General features: G+C 40.1%; 1 protein-coding gene across 2 annotated transcripts in view; it reads left to right on the top strand.

Moving 5' to 3' along the window:
* The window catches only part of CR2 (complement C3d receptor 2), a 112,955-nt gene that overhangs the window by 73,270 nt on the left and 20,371 nt on the right, over positions 1–19,314 (top strand). For both annotated transcript variants that reach the window (XM_073884452.1, XM_025855183.2), the window contains exons 8-12: positions 4,213–4,298; positions 6,302–6,529; positions 8,713–8,892; positions 9,736–9,835; positions 14,603–14,688. In XM_073884452.1, the coding sequence (XP_073740553.1) occupies positions 4,213–4,298; positions 6,302–6,529; positions 8,713–8,892; positions 9,736–9,835; positions 14,603–14,688 (680 nt within the window). The remainder of the gene's footprint in view (positions 1–4,212; positions 4,299–6,301; positions 6,530–8,712; positions 8,893–9,735; positions 9,836–14,602; positions 14,689–19,314) is intronic.

Genomic DNA, 19,314 nt, shown 5'->3' with positions numbered 1-19,314 from the left:
AGGGCAAAGATGGTGGCCTCCCAATCTGCGCCCGGAGGAGCTGAGAACTCGGGGCCCTGCTCCTCAGTGCGCCCCCAGAGAAAAGCAGTCACTCCCTTGTCCCTGGTCTCCGGCCGCACTCCGTGCTCACCCGGCCTGTGACCGAGCGTTGCTATCTCTGGCACCCGACCCCGTGTGGAATCTCCAAACCCAGCAGATCCCTGCGGTGCACTCCCGCGCCGCTCCTCCCCGGGAAGTAAGGGGAGTCTCCCCGGATCTGCTGCCTGCTGGGTCCCTGCTGCAGGAGCAGTGGCCCGACTGGGCCGTGGATCACAGTTTATGGCAACCCCGAGCTGAGAGCCCGCGCCTTGGCTCCGTCCCTGCAGCCGGCTTCCCCGCTCCGATCCCTGGGAGCTCTGCCGCACTCAGGCACCCCCGGTCTTTCTGTGACCCCAAGGGTCCTGAGACCCCACTGTCCCGCGAGGGTTCCACCCCCGCTTAGCCACTGGAGCGACGTCCCTCAGCGGAGCCGGCTTCTAAAAGGTCCGATTTTGTGCTCCGCGGCTCTAGCACTTGCCAGAAGCGGCCGACGGAGGCCCCTCCCCCGCCGTCTCTCCTCCCGAATATCGCCTCGGATTCACTTCTCCGCACGTCCTACCTTCCAGTAAGTGGTCGCTTCTCTGTTCAGAGAGTTGTTGCTACTCTCCTGTTCGATCTCCTGTTGAGTTCGTAGGTGTTCAGAATGGTTTGATCCCTATTCAGCTGAATTCCTGAGACCAGACGAAATCTAGGTCTCCTACTCCTCCGCCATCTTGCTCCGCCTCCGAGGTCTTTCTTCTTTTATAGAATCCCCGTTAATATTTCTTGCAGGGCTGGCTTGGTGGTCACATATTCTTTCAGTTTCTGCCAGTCCTGGATGCTCTTTATCTCTCCGTCCATTCTGAATGACAGCCTTGCTGGATAAAGTATTCTTGGCTGCATGTTCTTCTCATTTACTACCCTGAATATGTCTTGCCAGCCCTTTCTGGCTTGCCAGGTCTCTGGATAGGTCTGATGTTATTCGGATGTTATTCCTCCCTCCATATGTAAGAAATCTCTTTCCCCTAGTTATTCTCAGGATAGCTTCCTTGGCTCTAAGATTTGCAAGCTTCACTATTATATGTTGGGGCATTGATCTATTTTTATTGATTTTGGATGGGGTCCTCTCTGCCTCTTGGACACGAATGCCTGTTTCCTTCCCCAGATTAGGGAAGTTTTCAGCTATGATTTGCTCAAATATACCTTCTAGTCCTCTCTCTATCTTTCTCTCTCTCTCTCTCTCCACCCCCTCAGGGATCCCAATAATTCTGATATTGGAACATTTCATGGCATCATTGTCTAAGTCTGTTCCAATGGGCTACTAGTTGCCTATCACTATCTTCCTCAGCCTCCTTCCTTTCCTAGATCACTAATTTGTTCTTCTGCTTCATTTACCTTGACTGTTAGAGTATCCAGGTTAGACTGCATCTCATTCATAGCATTTTTAAGTTCAGCCTGATTAGATCTCATTTCTGCCCTCACAGATTCTATATTGTCACTGATGCTTTTCTCAAGCCCAGCTATTGACTTCATGATTCCTACCCTGAAGTCTATCTCTGACTTCTTGCCTGTATCCGTATCCATTAGATCTGTGGCAGAGGACACTGTCTCTGGTTCTTTTCTTTGTTGGGAGCTCCTCCTTGTCATTCTGTTGAGGGATGTTTGAGGGAATGTACAGAGTCCAAAATATCAATCACGACCCCCAAGCAAAATGCACCTTAGAAAAAATACAAAGTGGTCAAAAGTTACCACAGATACACCACCAAAGCCAAGATGATCCAAAACAATAAAAAAGAAAGAGAAAAGAAAGAGGGGAAAAAAAGAGTGGGGGCGGGGAGAGCGATTATAATCTCTCAGGGTGGACACAGCAGGGTGATCTGCTCATTCCTGCTTGATTTTTGGTCTGTGTGTTAGAAGACACTATATCCCAAAATTGTAAAGAAATCAGAACTTACATATATATCAAGATAAAATTGAATAGAGTGAAAAACGGGCTAGTATGGGGCATAAATCTATAAAACATATATGTGAAAAAAAAAGTTAAGAAACAACTTAAAAACATAGGTTGGGAAATAAGAATCTATTTGAAACAGGGGCAGGGTTAGTAAAAAAAAAAAAAAAAAGAGAGAATAAGAAAAGAAAGTAAAAAAGAAATGTAAAATTTTAGCCTGAAGTATAAGCGAGTTGTGAGGGAACACCTGGAGCTCCCTATATTATTTTCTCCTGACCCTGAAGTTTTACAGTCTTGTGCGGAAATAAGCTTATCATTTACCTGTTCTTCCAGTCTGTCTTCTGGGGGAGGGGCCTGCTGCTCAGCTCCCCAGGCTTCTTTGCCTCGTGGATTTACCCCACCCCTTGTCAGGGGGATGGGCTTAATGTGAGCTGGTTGGCTGCATGGCTTTGGTTCCCTGGCGTCTTTCTGCTTCTCTGCTTCTCTTTAGAGGGTCAGAGCATACGTGGCCGTGGGGTAATTTCTGGCCCAGTGCCACAATGTCGTGGTCCCCCCTGCCTCAACAAATACTCCAGATCAATCCATCTCCACCTGGGCATGTCCCAAACTCCACAGACTCATGCAACTCATGCCCACAGCACCTCTCCCAGGGGAGTCACAGGGAACCTCGAGCGCCTCAGTGCTTTGTGACTCCTCAACTGCCAGTGGCCCTGGGCTCGCATGTGCACCCTCCTCCACAGCTCCTAGGTCACGCTGGGTGCCGCCCCACCATCTCCTCGTGGGCCACACTGCCCTGAGAGCTGTCCCTGTCATGGGCACAAGCCATTCTATATCTCCCCTAAGATGTTAGACAGCCCGCACCTTCTAGTCCTTTTCAGGGTGCTTAGGCAGAGGGCGGTCTCCCTACCGGCTCAGCTCACAGTTTATGGTGCCTGGAGCAAAAATTCCCCTCTGGGCTCCCTGACCGTAACCAGTGTCCTCGCTCCACTGCTTGGGCACTCTATTGGTTTGGGCTCCCCCATTCTTTCTGAGTCTCCTGGAATCCTGAGACCACAGTGATCCACCTAGAATTCTGCCCTATTCGCCCCCTGTGCCCTTTTCAGAAGGGGATGCCTTTCACTAGAGTAGATTTCCAAGGGTCCCGATTTTTTTGCTCTGGTGTTATATCACTTTCCAGCGACTGGCTTTTGGAGGCTTCCTCCCCCTCTGCTTATCTTAGGATATTTCCCCCAAGGATTCAAGGTTCTGCACCTCCTACTTTGTAAAAAAGTAGTCATTTTTCTGCTTGTGGAGATCCAGATAAATCTTCTTACATCTCAGTTGAATTCGTGTGTGTTCAGAATGGTTTGATAGCTATCCTGCTAAATTCAAGAGACCAGACGAAACGAGGTCCATTACTCTGCCACCCTCTTGCCCCCCCTCTGTCATGAACTGTTTATGGGAATCTTCATGACCTTGGTATTATGTTCCAACACACATCCAAAGTGAAGATCAACAAAGGGGCAAAGATTAGGTAATTTTAGAGGCAAAATTAAAAATCATGGATGACAGGTAAAAATCATGGATGACAGAGCAGGTGTCCTCAATATATTATGAGGATCCCTTGGCAGGCAGCAAATATCTGTCACCCAACAAAGTCCTGGAGGCAATCCAGGCAGCCGCTGCTCTGACAATAAGCCAGATGTTTTAGGAGGATGGGCCTCCAAAGAATCCTCTCTTCTCACCTTTTCTTATTTGTCCTAGATAATTTGGCTTGACTCATCACTAATGTGGATATGCCACAGGCGTCATTCAGGAGCATTCCAAAAGTTTTGGCCCAAAACAGCACTCTCTGCTGTCTTTCCTCACTTTCCCTGATTGACCTGCTCGAATCGGGAGTCATTTTCCTCCTGAGCCACTAGAGAGGAAAGTGCTATGGTGTGCCCTAGAGAACAGAGCTCCTTACAGAGACAGGGAGCTGTCTGAGGGCAGACAGGACAGATGACCTCCTGAGGGTCGACAACCAGACACTGTTGTTATTGCTCTGTCCTCAATGGAAACCACAATCCTGCCAAATGTTTTGATTTTAGAGCCTCTATCAGCTGGGAAAGCCAACGAGCTGGGCTCTTCCCCCTGGGATTTAACTGAGGCATTAAACTGTATTTCAGCAGAACAGGAGAGAGAAACGGTGCACTCACCCAGTCACTGCGACTTTTGTTCCTCAGGTTCCATTTAAAGGGCAGTTCTGCTAGTTACTGCGTCTTGGTTGGAACGGAAAGCCTTTGGAATCACAGTGTTCCTGTGTGTGAACGTGAGTACAAAGAATGCCTGTTCAGGTCGGCACCTCCCTCCGTATTTTGTTTGCTTGTTTGTTCGTTTAATGTGTTTTGCCTGTAAAATTACCTAATATTTGCCCCTTTGTTGATCTTCACTTTGGATCGACATCTCTCTTTGTTGCAAGGATTGTTTCATCATGTGTTTTGGGGATCATCCTATAAATGTTTATAAGTATAATGTGTGCTACAAATGGAGAGAAATACTTCATAGATAGAGGGAAATTTAGAGCCTGAAGCATTTTTCCTGTCAAAAATGATAGCTTTTCTATCTTTGTCTCAATCAGCTATTCATTTCTAGCCTCATTCTTTTGACAAATAATTTTGAGCACCTGCTGTGTGCCAACCAGTCTTGTAGACATTGGGAATACAGCTGTAAACAAAACAGACTAGGACCCTGCTTTCATGTTGTTTATATTCTTGTGTAGAGGGAAAGACAAAAAAAAAATAAAATAACAAACAGGGACCCCTGGGTGGCAAGGTCAGTTAAGCGTCAGACTCTTGGTTTTGGCTCTGGTCTCAGTCTCAGGGTCATGGGATTGAGCCCCACATTAAGCTCACAGCTGAACTCAGAGTCTGCTTAAGAGTCTCTTTCCTCCCCCTCTGCCTTTCCTGTTTGTGCTCTCTCTCTCTCTCTCTCCCTTGAAATAACTAAATCTTTAAAAATAATGGCAAGCAAACACATAGACTATTTCAGACAATACCAAGTGTTATTACAAAAAAAATAGGGTAATGCAATAAAATAATTCGACATTGGGAATACACCTGTAAAGAAGTTGTTTCCTTGCAACAAAGAAAGACTAAGACCTTGCTTTCCTGTTGTTTATAATTGTTTTTAAGAGGACAGAAATATAATGTGTTAAATACAGAAACACTACTAATATATTCAATCTGCCCATTTATTTCTTCATGAAATCAAACAGGATGTTGTTTCATCTTCTGATCATAGCTATTGAAACATATGTGTTTATAATAGAATGTTTTCACATGAATACTTTGCTCTAAAGTCGTTTGGAAATTTTGTATTGATTTATATAATGAAACTCAATAGTTACATCCTTCGTATCTGAAAGTCAGCTATTTGAAAATCTTCACTTTCCTGGAATATAGTTAAGAAGCATGAAGGAAAGAAAGAAAAAATACTCCCATGAACCCAGATGACACCAAAAATCACTTACTAGAGTGTAAACATTGGTTAAGCTATTCCACCTTTTGATTGTTCATAATTCTTTAAGCTGCGGTATCCTCTCCCAAATACAGATCAAATCAGAAAGGGAAAGGAATACCTCCAGACAGTTATGCTCAAAAGAAGAAATGTGTATTTCTGCAATGAGAAAAAAAAACCTGTAAAAGCTAATAAATATCTCAAAAGTCATAACATTTCTGCATCTTCTGGATCGTGTATAGGACCATTGTGATGTTTCACTCATTGTGATGGCATTACTATAACCATCCATTTTGTTTTTGAGCATAACAGCCTCGAGTCAACAAGAAAAGATTAAATCAGTGATAGACAAATAGTACATGTATAATATATTTTGAAAGATCTCTCTGGGGTGAAGATCCTTGATGTCAAAAGAGAGTTTCTCTGTCTTGTGCTTAAGATAGTACTTAAAATAGGTCCTCAAAAAATTCCTGTTGAATTGATCGATAACTTTCTTACTAAATGGTTGATTTTCTTCTCATTGGAGTTAAGAAGACTGTTGTCTATTTTAAAAGAATGAGCTCTCAATTATCCAGAAATCTTAACTCTCCAAAGAGTTCAGGATGATTAAGTCCCTTCTGGGCTTTGATTTCAGTGTCATTTTATTCAGAAGCATCTCAACAGAGACCTAATGTATTTATTTTGTGGTTTATACTCTTTTGAGAGTTAATTATTTAATTGACAGCACAGTCACAGCACATCCCATAATTGTGGAATCAACTCAGATTAAAAATATAAACATTTTAATGTAACTTATAGCACTTGTGTTTTTTCCAGAAATCTTTTGTCCAAATCCTCCCTCTATCCTTAACGGGCACTACACCGGAACTTCTCAGGGAGACATTCCCTATGGAAAGGACATTACTTACACGTGTGACCACCACCCAGCCAGAGGGATGACCTTCAATCTCATCGGGGAGAGCACCATCCACTGCACAAGTGACGGTCAAGGGAGGGGAATTTGGAGCGGCCCTGCCCCTCGCTGTGAACCTGCTGGTCCTGCTGGTTAGTACCCATGTACCCCGAATGGATTCAGAACATCTGGCCAAGATCCTTCATATTTCCATAAAATTATGGTGTTTGTTTGTGAGTTTAACATTGTCATAAGTGAAAATGTCAGAGTTGCATGCCATAGTTAAAACAGATGAGTCCAACAGTGCCAAGCTGTGTTTGAGTAGTAAGATGTGAATAACTCTTCTTGCTGGTGCAGTGGTGAACAGAGTGGGGTAAGAGGAAAAAGGAAAGGGTGAGGGGAAATTAGTAAGCATTGTGTATAAATCAAGAAGAAATACATTTTCTTTGGAGAGGACTTGAGAACAACTGGTATGATCACTAACCAATGCCAGGATAACTGATATACACTCCCCGCAAGTTCATGGGCATGCAAAGGATCAAACTGGCAATGTGGATGTTATTTAGCTAAGGCTTTAGCTAGTCCTATGCTAAATAGGCTAAGTAACCAAAAAGACTCGACCTTGGTAGCTTAAGACCTTGACTCAAAGTATGCCCATTTGTCACCTGGCTTCTGAGACCCACCTTAATCTTTGTCCTTGAACTTTTCCATTCTGAATGTTAGAGGCAAGGAAAGATCAGCTCAAGGAAGAATACAAAAAAGGAAGAGGCTTTTTCTTCCTAAAGACTGGAGGTTACCTGGTTCTTGAGGCCTGACTGTAGGCCTTCCCAAGGTGGAAGCGGGAGTATACTGGGAACGTGGCACCAGGCTTGGAATACCACATGAGAGAGAAAAGCAAGCCAATGAGAAAAGGCAACACATGATGAAAGGCATTTAACCTTTCTTTGGTGTCTCTCCCATTCCAGCTGGATGGTTATATTAGAATCCAGTGAGATTTCTTTAAATGAAGTGGCCTAGGCCAACAGCCATGCATATTGAATGGGCAAATAGAAGCAGTCTCCTCCAAAAAGGAGATAGTTGAGTACAGACTCTATTCAAAATATGCAGCACGCAATCTACCCTTCCACTAATAAGACATAGCTGCTTAGACAAAGCTGCTCAATGGCTTAGTCTGTTTTGTCATTGTTCTTAAATATCTGGCTTAGCATCAAAATGAGAATGGTCAGTAGTTTCCTAGGGCTGCCATAAAATTACCGCAAACTAAATGGCTTAAAACAAGAGAAATGTGTTCTTTCACAGATCTGAGGGCTAAAAGTCTGAAATCAAGGTGTTGGCAGGGCTGCATTCCCTCCTATGACTCTAAAGGAGAATCCTTTGCCTCTCTCAGCTTCTGGTCTCCTGGCATTCTTTGGCTTGTAGACACATCATTCCAATCCCTGCCTCTGTCTTCACACAGCCTTCTCCCCTGTGTCTCTGTGTATCAAATGTCCCTGTCCTTTCTCTTATAGATACCACCTATCACTGTATTTAGGGCCCACCCTGGTAATCCAGGACAATCTTATCTTTATTTTTTCTTTTTTACTTAGAAATTTTAATCCCCCAATCACACTATTAAAAGCTCCTTATAAAACACTAAGCAAAAGCAATCCACAGAAAGAAAAGGAAATATATATATAAATATTTATGCCAAAAGCAGTAGCATTACAAATATCAATTGATTTTAAATAGACTATATCAAGGAAGTAAACAATTTTTAAATACCTTTCAAAAATCTCATTTCATCTTCAGAGTGTTACCTTAATTACAGCTGAAAAGACCCTTATTCCAAATAAGATTCCATGGTGAGGTCCTGGATGGATGTACCTTTTGGGGAACATCATTCAACCCACTACAAGCAGTGACTGCTATTTAGAGCCAGAGAGGCTGCTTACGGTAGACACCCTGAGAAGGAGGTGGGGAGGAATAAAGGTAAAATATGTGTTGATATCCATGAGTATATTAACACCAAGAAATGAGAATAAGAATGGTTAACCCAAACACAGGCAAGTCTAATAGGCCTGACACATGAAACCATTAGCTAAAATTCTTGCTTTGGTGAAACAAGAGCAGAGAGGCCAGAAAGGTGAATAGTCTTCCAAGTAGTAAAAAATTTCCTGATGAGTAGATGCTGTTGGAAAGCACCATCCTAAAGTAACTTGAAGGGGAAGAAAACCTTTTGCCATTATTGTAAGTCTCTGTTTCTCTGAGCCCATCTACCAGTTTCATTGGAAAGAATGAGGAAGTAGGGTGGAAATCACTCTGTTCACTGTGGTATTCCTATGGTTTTGCTCTCCAGGTTACTGCAAAGCCCCAGAAGAGTTTCCGTTTGCCAAACCTACAACCCTGACTGATGAGTCTGAGTTTCCGATTGGGACATCTTTGAATTATGAATGTTCCCCTGGGTATTTTGAGGATATGTTTTCTATCACCTGCTTAGAAAACTTGGTCTGGTCGAGTGCCGAAGGTATCTGTAGACGTGAGTAATGCCATCCTGGGAGCTCCTTCACGTATGTCAAGGCCTCTGTGGGATCCGATTTAATTTGTTCAAATTTTGTAGGCAAGACATCTAGGTTTGCCCAAGGCATTTAAATGGAGGGTAGACTTTTTCAGTCAGCCTTTCCTTCTTTTTTTTTTTTTTAAGATTTATTTATTTATTTGACAGAGAAAGACACAGCGTGAGAGGGAACACAAGTAGGGAGAGTGGGAGAGGGAGAAGCAGACTCCCCACCGAGCAGGGAGCCCAATGCGGGGCTCGATCCCAGGACCCTGGGATCATGACCTGAGCCAAAGGTAGACGCCTAATGACTGAGCCACCCAGGTGCCCTGTCAGTCAGCCTTTCTTATTGCCTGGAGTCTGTGCCTTGACTCGATATTCATGTCACAGGAATGTCTCTCACAAAAGGAATCCCGGGGGAAATTTCCAATCACTGGTATTGATCTTTGATGGCTAAAACCTGGAAATGAATGAAATAGGGACACCAAAGAAAATTATGTAGGTCACAGTGAACGGTGCTTGGCTAACCCAGATGGAGGGGAAATACCAAATTGTGAGGCTGTTAATTTAGGCTGATGGGATGAGAAAATAATTATTTATCCATAAATGACTTTTATTGGGAGATTCAGGAGTAGTCTTTTAAAAAGCAGTGCTCTGTAGCTGCTTGATTCTGAGCTTGTATGGTGAATTTCCTCAAAGTGGTCATTTCTGTGGAGCAATCAGAAGTATATAGGCTGTTCAGTATGCTACACTCTGGGCTGAACCTTAAAAACAAAGGTAAATTGAACTCTACACGTAGCCCCAAATTCTGCTTGTTTCCCATAGGAAAATCATGTGAAGCTCCACCAGAACCCTTCAATGGCATGGTACATATAAACACGGATACCCAGTTTGGATCAACAGTTCATTATTCTTGTAATGAAGGGTGAGTTGAGAGCACTATCACTAGGATATGGGTTCCAGAACAATACTGTCTCTGACCTGGTCTGACACAGGCAGACTAGACTATCACCTGCACTTCAAAAAGTTAGCAATAAGGACTTCTGGGTAGAGATGGTAGCTTGAACATTGGCATATGGACAAAGGAATATAAAAAAGAAGTAGCAATCTCTACTTGTATTTTAATGAGGGGAGGGCACCAGGCTCCTGCTGAAGGTAATACATGTGAAACCTGGTAAGATATTCACTGGATAAAAAGGACCAGCTTGCTAAATGAGTAAAAGGAGAAATGCTAGCGGAACAATGCAGGCAACATTCTTAACTAAGATCAGCAAGTACTATAGCGAGTTGGAGGACCTTGAAGTAGGGATTGGAGAGGAAGTCTTAATGATGCAGTAGCTCTGGGAAAAGTAATTTTAACATGTACACCAAGCAGGATCATTCATGGAGTTCTTGCCCTCAACTCTTCCTTGGCACAGGGAACCATGCTAGATACCACTGCCTCGACGTAGAGGGAGCAATTAAGGAATGTGTACTTTCAGTTGCCACAATAAATTCAGAGAAAAAAATAAGATTTAATTGGATTAGAAAAGGAAACATATATGCATCAGACATATTTGGAAGCCATGAATAACACAAAAATCAAAAAAATCACCACCCAGCATTCTACCACTCATCATAGTTAATATTTTGCTATGAGTTCTTCTAGGATTTTTATCTGAAAATTCACATGTAACTCAGATGTCCATTGAGCTCAGTTGCCCTTAGAAGGGAGAGCTGGTTAAATTGGACACAAGCATCAGTGCCGTATCTGGAAATCATCGATTCTGCCCTCACCACCACCCTCCTGCCCCCAACAAGGACTTCTGATTTCTTAGTTCATCAGTCCTTCAAATGACTGTAGCCCCAGTCAACATCAATGATGTTATCAAGACAGTGAAAAGAGAGCCCACAGATTGGCAAAGAATATTTGTAAATCATTTCTCTAACAAGGATTTCATACACAGATTATATAAAGAAGTCCTGCAATTCAACAACAGAAATGCTTACAATGCAATTGAAAAAATGGGCAAAGGATTGGAATAGACATTTCTCCAAAGAGGATATACAAATGTCCAGGAAACACATGAACAGATACTAAATATTAGTCATTAAAAAAACACATCAAACCCATTTCACATGTTATAGGATGGATCTAAAAAAAATTTTTTTTAATGAAAAATAAAGTATAGGGAGGATGTAGAGAAAATGGAACCCTGTGGTTGCTAGTGGGATCCCTAGTGGGCATGTGAACTGGTGCGGCCTCTGTGGGAAGCAGTTCAGTGATTCCAAAGTTACCATGGAATTACCATGTGACCCAACAATTCCAATCCTAGGTATGTATCCACACAGATTGAAAACAGAGACTCAGACAGATAAGGGTTTATCAGCTGTTCTACCTATTTCTACGTACATCCTGATAAATTATATTTTTCCTACAAAATGACACATCTCACAGATGTTTTCAATTTCATTGGGATAGAGAGGACATAATATTTTTATAAAGTATTTTATAATGTGTCTTTTATAAAAATTTCCTCAATATCTATGATTATAACTATTTTCTCATTCTTGTGTATCTGTAGATTTGTTCTTTTGTGAAGTTACAATTGACCAAGATTTGTTTGTTTTAATCAGCCTTTAAAGAAACTGCTCTTAGATTTGTTTATCATTTCTACTCTATTTAAAGAAACTGCTCTTAGATTTACTTATCATTTCTGTTCTGTTTTTCATACTTATTGATTTATTAATTCCTCAGACCAGCTTCCTTTATATGTTCATGTTTATAGTCTTTAAAACATCTAAAGTAAAACATTGGGTTCATTTATTTGAAAATTTTCTTTTTTTATTTTTTTAAAGATTTTATTTATTTATTTATTTATTTATTTATTTATTTATTTGAGAGAGAAAGAGTACAGGGGTTGGGGGCAGAGGGACAAGCAGACCCCCCACTTAGCACAGAGACGTGGGGCTCGATCCCAGGACCCTGAGATCATGACCTGAGCCAAAGTCAGATGTTTAACCAACTGAGCCACCCAGGTGCCCCTGAAATTTTTCTTGTCAAATAACAAAAGTATTAAATTTTCTCTAAAGACAGTTTTGGCATTAGCACCCCAGAAATTTTCAACGAGTAATATTTGCATCAGCATTTATAATGAAGGCACTGAATAATGTCGGGTTTATCACTACAGGCTGCTGAGGCCAATTGACATTCAAACTCTAACCTCAATATCTGTCATGTGAATTTGAACAGATTTGTTAAACTCTGTTTTCTCTCTTATAAAATGGGAGCTAGGCATAATATTCACTTCAAAGCATTATTTTAAAGATTAAGTAAGTGAATCTATGTTAAACACTTTGAAGAGTGGAGCACATGACTCACTGATCATGTGTTACTCTTATCCTACAAGTAATCTGCAATGGCTGTTTTATTTTTGTCTTTGACCAAGATCCAAACTTTTGAATTTTGTATTTATCCTGTGGTTATTAAATTGCTAGTGTTATTGTATTATAATGAGAGTGTATAGCTGTTTTGATTTTTCCTATGTGCAAATTTATTGGGGTACACTCTGAGGAATGATATGTTACAACTTTTATAAATGGCTCCTAGAAAGAAAGCTTACATTCTCTGTAAGATACAAAGTTTAACACACAGTTGAATGTGCTGCAGAATCATATCTGTGAGCTACTTTTAATCATTTGCAGCCTATTGAATGTCTCCATAGAGCCCCTCTACTCCAAACTAGTTGAAAGTCCTTGAACAAAATAGGAAGGACAGAGTAGCACCATGTTCCAGCCCCTACATATCCCATCCCTGACCTTATGTAATAGCCTCTCTAATGTCTGTCTCAGCATGCTTCTGCACAGTGTGCCTATTGCCTGTAAGGAAGGGAATCTCATGGCTCTTCTTGATCAGTGGTTTAGCTTCATGGCCACCTGAATTCCTAATGTCCAGGGAAGCTAAGGAGTAGGCTTGAGTAAAAGAATTTCAGAGAGATGGGAAATCAAGTCAGAAAAATTACAACATAATTGCTACTGGAGAGCGTATTAGTGTTTCATAATACATTCAAAAATACTCCGTTTTTTACAGCCATACATAGACTGGAACCTGCCTCACATTTTTTACTTCAATTCTCTAACTTAGTCATAGTGAACACATTAAAAGCAATGTCTGTAGTCAAAAGTCAGGGGACATCCATGATCCTGTGCTCATAAGACAACTGTTAAATGCATGATAGGAGAAAGGCAGAGGGAAATACACTACTGCTTCTCAAATTGTTTCTTTGAAGAAATTTTGAAGAGTAAATTTTGTTGGCACATTTGAAAAGATTTTACAACATAGTTAATAAAAAAAAAAACAAGCAACAATAAGTAAAACTCAATCACTACCTAAATATAAAAGTGACTCAATGTGTCTACAAAAGTATTCACTGCCATTGCTCTACCCACATAGTTCCCGTCACCTTTATATCACTGATTTTGGAAGACCTGGTATATAAGTTAGGATTAGATTAAGCTGTAAAAGACAGGACAAACAAAATAACAGAGGCTTAAATAAGATAATATTTTACTTCTGTCTCAGGTTAAGAAGCAGGGGCAGTTCTCCAAGAAAACAGTAAAATGTACAAATCCAGGACTAAGTTAAGGTGGCTCCATGATCTGCATAAACCTGGGATCCTTCCATTTGAGACTGTGTCATCCCATGGTCCAACTCCAGCCAGCAAAGAGAAACAATGGAAGAAAGGAATACCCATCCCTTTAAAGACACTTTCCAGAAGTTTCACAAGACACTCTAGGTGCATCCCTGCAGCCAGAACTTGGTCACATGGCTATACACAACTGTAGGGAACCTTTATGAATGTGGCCAATGGCCCAGTTAAAAATACAGGGTTCCATCACTAATGCCAAAGAGGAAAGTAGACACTAGAGATACCGGTAGACTCTGCTACAAGTGGTTACTGCCCTGATCACATGTCTTGGGTAATCAAAAAGCAAAGCTCTTAGCTGTTCCAGTAACTACTCACTATTATATTACATTACATTATACCCCTTACCTTTTTACTTAGTCAAGTTTAACCCTACTCTACGTGGAATGTGTGAATAGCTTAGTTGAATATCCTTTGTGACATTTCTTACAATAACAATATAGATACCTAATAAATAAAAATATAAGTGATGATGAAATGTTCCAATCTTTGTGACCTACTTTGAATGATTTTATGGCACAATAGGTAAGTACTCCCTCCTTTTACATATGAGTCATCTTAGCAAAGCCAGCATCCTATCCTTCACTCAACAGCTATTTTTTGAGTACCACGTGGTTGAAAGTCTCTAGGCAAGGTTCTAGAGAATGTAAATATGTCAATAAGACATCTTCCCTGTTAATCCAGGAGCTTATCATTTCCCAGATGGAAGTACTACATAGAGAGAATAGCTCTTGAGGTTCCATAAAGACAAGTACAAAATGTCCCATTAGAAGGGCATCATTGCATTCAGTGGTGAGGGACTAGCAATAAACATGGATGAAAGCGGTGAGAATGTAAACGTCCTTAGAAGTAAAGGACCAATTTGCAGATGGAGATGAAGTTTCTTCCTTGGCGTCTCCTATGTTTTAATCTGCCCGTAATTTGTAACATCTACCTGCAATTCTTTTCTCATGGTAACTTAAGTAGAAAATAAGTGTAGAGTATAATTTTCCATTCTTTGCTTCTAGGTATCGACTCATTGGCTCTCCTTCCGCGGCTTGTCTCCTCTTGGGCAGTACGGTCACTTGGGATAAGGAAGCACCTATGTGTGAGGGTGAGTTGAAGTGGTTTTTTTTTCCCTCAGTTCCCTCTGTTCCATCCAAATCTGTCCTGTGTTACAAAGAGGAAATCCAGTCCATCTTGCAGAGAGTAGTCTCTCAGATATTCAAAACTTGGAGTCATGTGCTGCATAGTCCTCCAGGTGTTTCTTTATTTTAGGAGGTTATTTTCTGGAACTCACGTAAAATTGCCTTACTTTCCTAATTTGATAGTAAACACTTTCCAGGGTAAAAATTCTCCTCATGACTAAATTTAAAAGACAGTGAAAAAAATAAAATTTGTCTCTACCACCTCTTAATAGCACATTATAAGCCCAAGAAGTAGATTACTGCCTTCCTTATTATTTTTACTCTGAAAAATGAAATAAGATCTCATAAATCTTAATGATTGCCCTAAGCCACAGGTCATCTTGCACTTTATCCTTTCTTCAAATTCTTCCAGGTTCATGCCCTGGTTGCATTTGTTCTTTATTAGTTGACCCTGCATCTTTTCAGTGAGATGTTGTAAGGTGAACTTCCAAAACTCTGAGGAGCATGGATGGGTGACAGATTGCAAATTGGTAAAATATTAAGGCTGGAAGAAATCAGGATCACACACAGAACTGATGACAAGTGAAAGTGGGCATAAACATCTGGAAGGCTTATGAGCAATATATACAAAAGCCTTAATGTAAATGCCCTTTCACCTAGTAATTCTATTTCCCAGAATTTATCCCAAGGAAATAATCATGGAATTTTCCCATGATTTTGGTCCACAGGCACTCAGTGCAACAATATTTAGGACAGCAGAAAATGTTAAAAATCTAAATGCTCAGCATGATTGGAAAACAGCTAATGGAAGAAGTTTGATAAGTTTTGAAGAAAGAAAGGCAAAAGTATGCCACGAGAAATTGGAGATTGAGATGCCTCACCCGAGTGGAAACAGATAGTGTATTTATGTTATCTACATGCCTGAATATTATTCAGCCACCAAATATGATCCTGTAAAAAATATATTCATAGCCACAGGAGCATATGAATACATACATATCTGAAACAATATACATTAAGTTGCTAAAAATCGTTCTTTGTTGCTAAAAATCGTTCTTTTTGGACCATCGTCATTTTCTTCTTTTTGCTTGTCCATATTTTATAAATTTTCCCTAAGAAATGTGTTCATTATATTCACAAGTATTCATAAAAAGAAAATAACATTGGCTTTTCAAGATTCAAAGAAATGGATGAGGAGCCATATACAAGGTGTCTCCTTTACCTGCCAAAAATTTAAAATTCTCTGAAAAATATTCAAAATAGGAAGATACCATCAATTACCATATTAATTTTCCAGGGGGATGTCTTTCATGAAAAATGTTTCCACATCTCTATTTATAGGTCAATAAACCTTTAACTGAGTCAGTATTGGTTATCCATATACGTGTATGCAAACATGTATGTAGGCACTTACATGAGTATTTAAAAATTATTACGTGATGATAGAACATAGTAATCATTTGCCATTTACCTCTGAATCTGTGAATATTTCATTTCTCATGCCTTATCTTGTATATTTCTTTTCTCCCTTTTTTTTGAAATATATTTGACATACAGCATTGTGTAAATTTAAAGAGTACAGCATGTTAATTTGTTACTATCATAAATTGTAATATGATGCCATTGTAGTGATAATTAACACTTCTATCACTTTAACATAATTATCCTTTCTTTTTAGTAGTTAGAATAATTAAGTTCTCATCTCCTAGCACATTTGATGATCATCATACAATATTGTCTAATGCAATGTGCTGTGCATTATATCCCTAAGCGTTTCTTTACTACTCATTGGAAGTTTGTACTATTAAACAACATCTGTCCTGTCCCGCCACACCCTGACCCCTGGTAATCACCATTTTATTCTCTATTTTTACAAGTTTGGCTTTTTTTACATTCCACATGTAAGTGGTACTGTATAATACTTGTCTTTCTCTCTCTGACTTATGTTACTTGGCATAACGTACTCGAAGTCTCTCCATGTTGCAGCAAATGGCAGGATGTCCTCCTCTCTCATGGCCGAATAATATTCCATTGTATGTAGGCACCACATCTTCTTTATCCATTCATCTATTGTTGGACACAGTTGTTTACAAATCTTGGCTGTTGTAAATAATGCTGCAATGAGATGGGCTGCATATATGTTTTTGGGCTTTGTTTATTCATTTGAGAGAGAGAGGGAGCACAAGCAAGTGCATGAGAAGGGGGGGCAGAGGGAGAGGGAGAAGCAGACTCCCCACTAAGCAGGGGGCCTGATGCTGGACTTGATCCCAGGACCCCAGGATCATGACCTGAGCCAAGGGCAAGGCTTAACCGACTGAGCCACCCCAGGCGCCCCATATGTTTTTGAGTTAGTGTTTTACTTTTCTTTGGATAAATACCCAGAGGCGGAATCATATGGGTAACTGGATCATATGGGAGTCCTATTTTTAAATTTTTTAGGACCCTCAATACTGTTTTCCATTGTAGCTGCCTCAATTGTGTACAGGAGTTATCTTTTCCACACCCTCATCAGCACTTGTTAAAATTTGTCTTCTTGCTGATGGCCATTCCACTGGGCATGGAGTGACACCTCATTGTGGTGTAGATTTACATTTCCCTGATGATTGGTGATGTTGAGCATCTTTTCATGTACCCGTTGGCCATTTCTGTCTTCTTAAGAAAAAGGTGTATTTAGGGGTTTTTGCCCATTTTTTTACTGAAGTATAATAAACATACAGTATTATATCAGTTTCAGGTGTACAATATAATGATTCAACAATTCTATGCCTTACTCAGTGCTCAGCAAGATAAGTGTACCCTTGCCCTTCTTAAATCAGATTGTTTGGGTTTTGTTATTGAGTTGTATGAGTCCTTTGTATATTTTGGAAATTAACCCCTTATCTGATATATTGCTTGCAAAATGCTCTTCCGTCCTGTAGGTTGCCTCTTCATTTTCTTAATTGTCTCTTTTGCTGTGCAAAAGTTTTCAGGTTTCTTGTAGTCCCATTTGTTGATTTTGCTCATTTGTGCTTTTAGTGTCATATCCAAAAAGTCATTGCCAAGACCAATGTCAAGGACACTCTTCTCTTCACTTTCTTCTGGGAGTCTTATAGCATCAGGTCTTATATTTAAGCCTTTGATCCATTTTGAGTGAATTTTTTTTGAGTGCTGCTCTTGGCTCTCTTGTCAACTATAAATTGGCTGTATAACTAGAAACTTCATTCTGAGCTCTCTATTCTGTTCTATTGGCCCATGTATCTGATTTTGTGCCAGTACCATACTGTTTTTATTACTGTAGCCTTGTAGTGTAGTTTGAAATCCGAATGTGATACCTGCAGCTTTGTTCTTATTAATCAAAATTGCTTTGGCCAATCTGGGTCTTTGTGTGTTGATTTGTGTTTACGTGGTGGTTCCAGACAAATTTTACGATTTTTTTTTCTATTTCTATGAAGAATGCCATTGGTATTTTGATGTGGATTGTGTTGAATCTATAGATGGGTTTGGGTAGTATAGATGTTTTCACAATATTTATTTTTCCAATGTATGAACATAGGTTGTCTTTCCATTTGTTTGTGTCTTGTCTGATTTCTTTCAGCCAGGTCTTGTAGTTCTCATTATACAAATTTTTCACTTACTTGGTTAAACTTATTCCTAAATATTTTATTCTTTTTGATGTTATTGTTAATGGGAAAGTTTCTTGATTTCTTTTCCAGATGTTTCATTCTTAGTGTATAGAAAAGCAAATGATTACTGTATCTTGATTTCATATCCTGCAACTTTACTGAAATCACTGATTAGTTCTAAGTGTTTTTTGTTTGAGTTTTTTGGATTTTCACTCTACAGAATCATATCATCTGCAGATAGTGACAGTTTTACTTGTTCCCTCCCAGTTTGTGTGAATTTTTTTTTTTGAACTTTGGATAGTTTATTCTACATGCAACCTTCTCCTTTACATATACTCACATCAGGCATATATCACATAAATCGCATAGATCTTGAATATTTTCTACATTAATATGTGACAGGATGAAAATAGGGTTAGAGTGCTTTCACGTTTTTACACATCTTCATTTTACCATATTTAAGTATTCCAGTTCTGATTTATATCTTTTTTAAATTTTTTATTGTTATGTTAATCACCATATATTACATCATTAGTTTTTGATGTAGTGTTCCATGATTCATTGTTTGTTCATAACACCCAGTGCTCCATGCAGAATGTGCCCTCTTTAATACCCATCACCAGGCTAACCCATCCCCCTACCCTCCCTGCTCTAGAACCCTCAGTTTGTTTTTCAGAGTCCATCATCTCTCATGGTCCATCTCCCCCTCTGACTTACTCCCCTTCATTCTTCCTCTCCTGTTATCTTCTTCTTTTTCTTTTTTCTTAAAATATGTTGCGTTATTTGTTTCAGAAGTACAGATCTGTGATTCAACAGTCTTGCACAATTCACAGTGCTCACCGTAGCACATACCCTCCCCAATGTCTATCACCCAGCCATCCCATCCTCCCACCCCCAACCACTCCAGTAACACTCAGTTTGTTTCCTGAGATTAAGAATTCCTCATATCAGAGAAAGACATGTATCACATGACCTCACTGATATGAGGAA

This window comes from Callorhinus ursinus, unplaced genomic scaffold (genome assembly GCF_003265705.2).
Source record: "Callorhinus ursinus isolate GAN/ISIS: 27379988/994484 unplaced genomic scaffold, GSC_fseal_2.0 scaffold57, whole genome shotgun sequence".
Lineage (NCBI taxonomy): Eukaryota > Metazoa > Chordata > Mammalia > Carnivora > Otariidae > Callorhinus > Callorhinus ursinus.
This window is presented reverse-complemented; position numbering and strand designations above follow the sequence as displayed.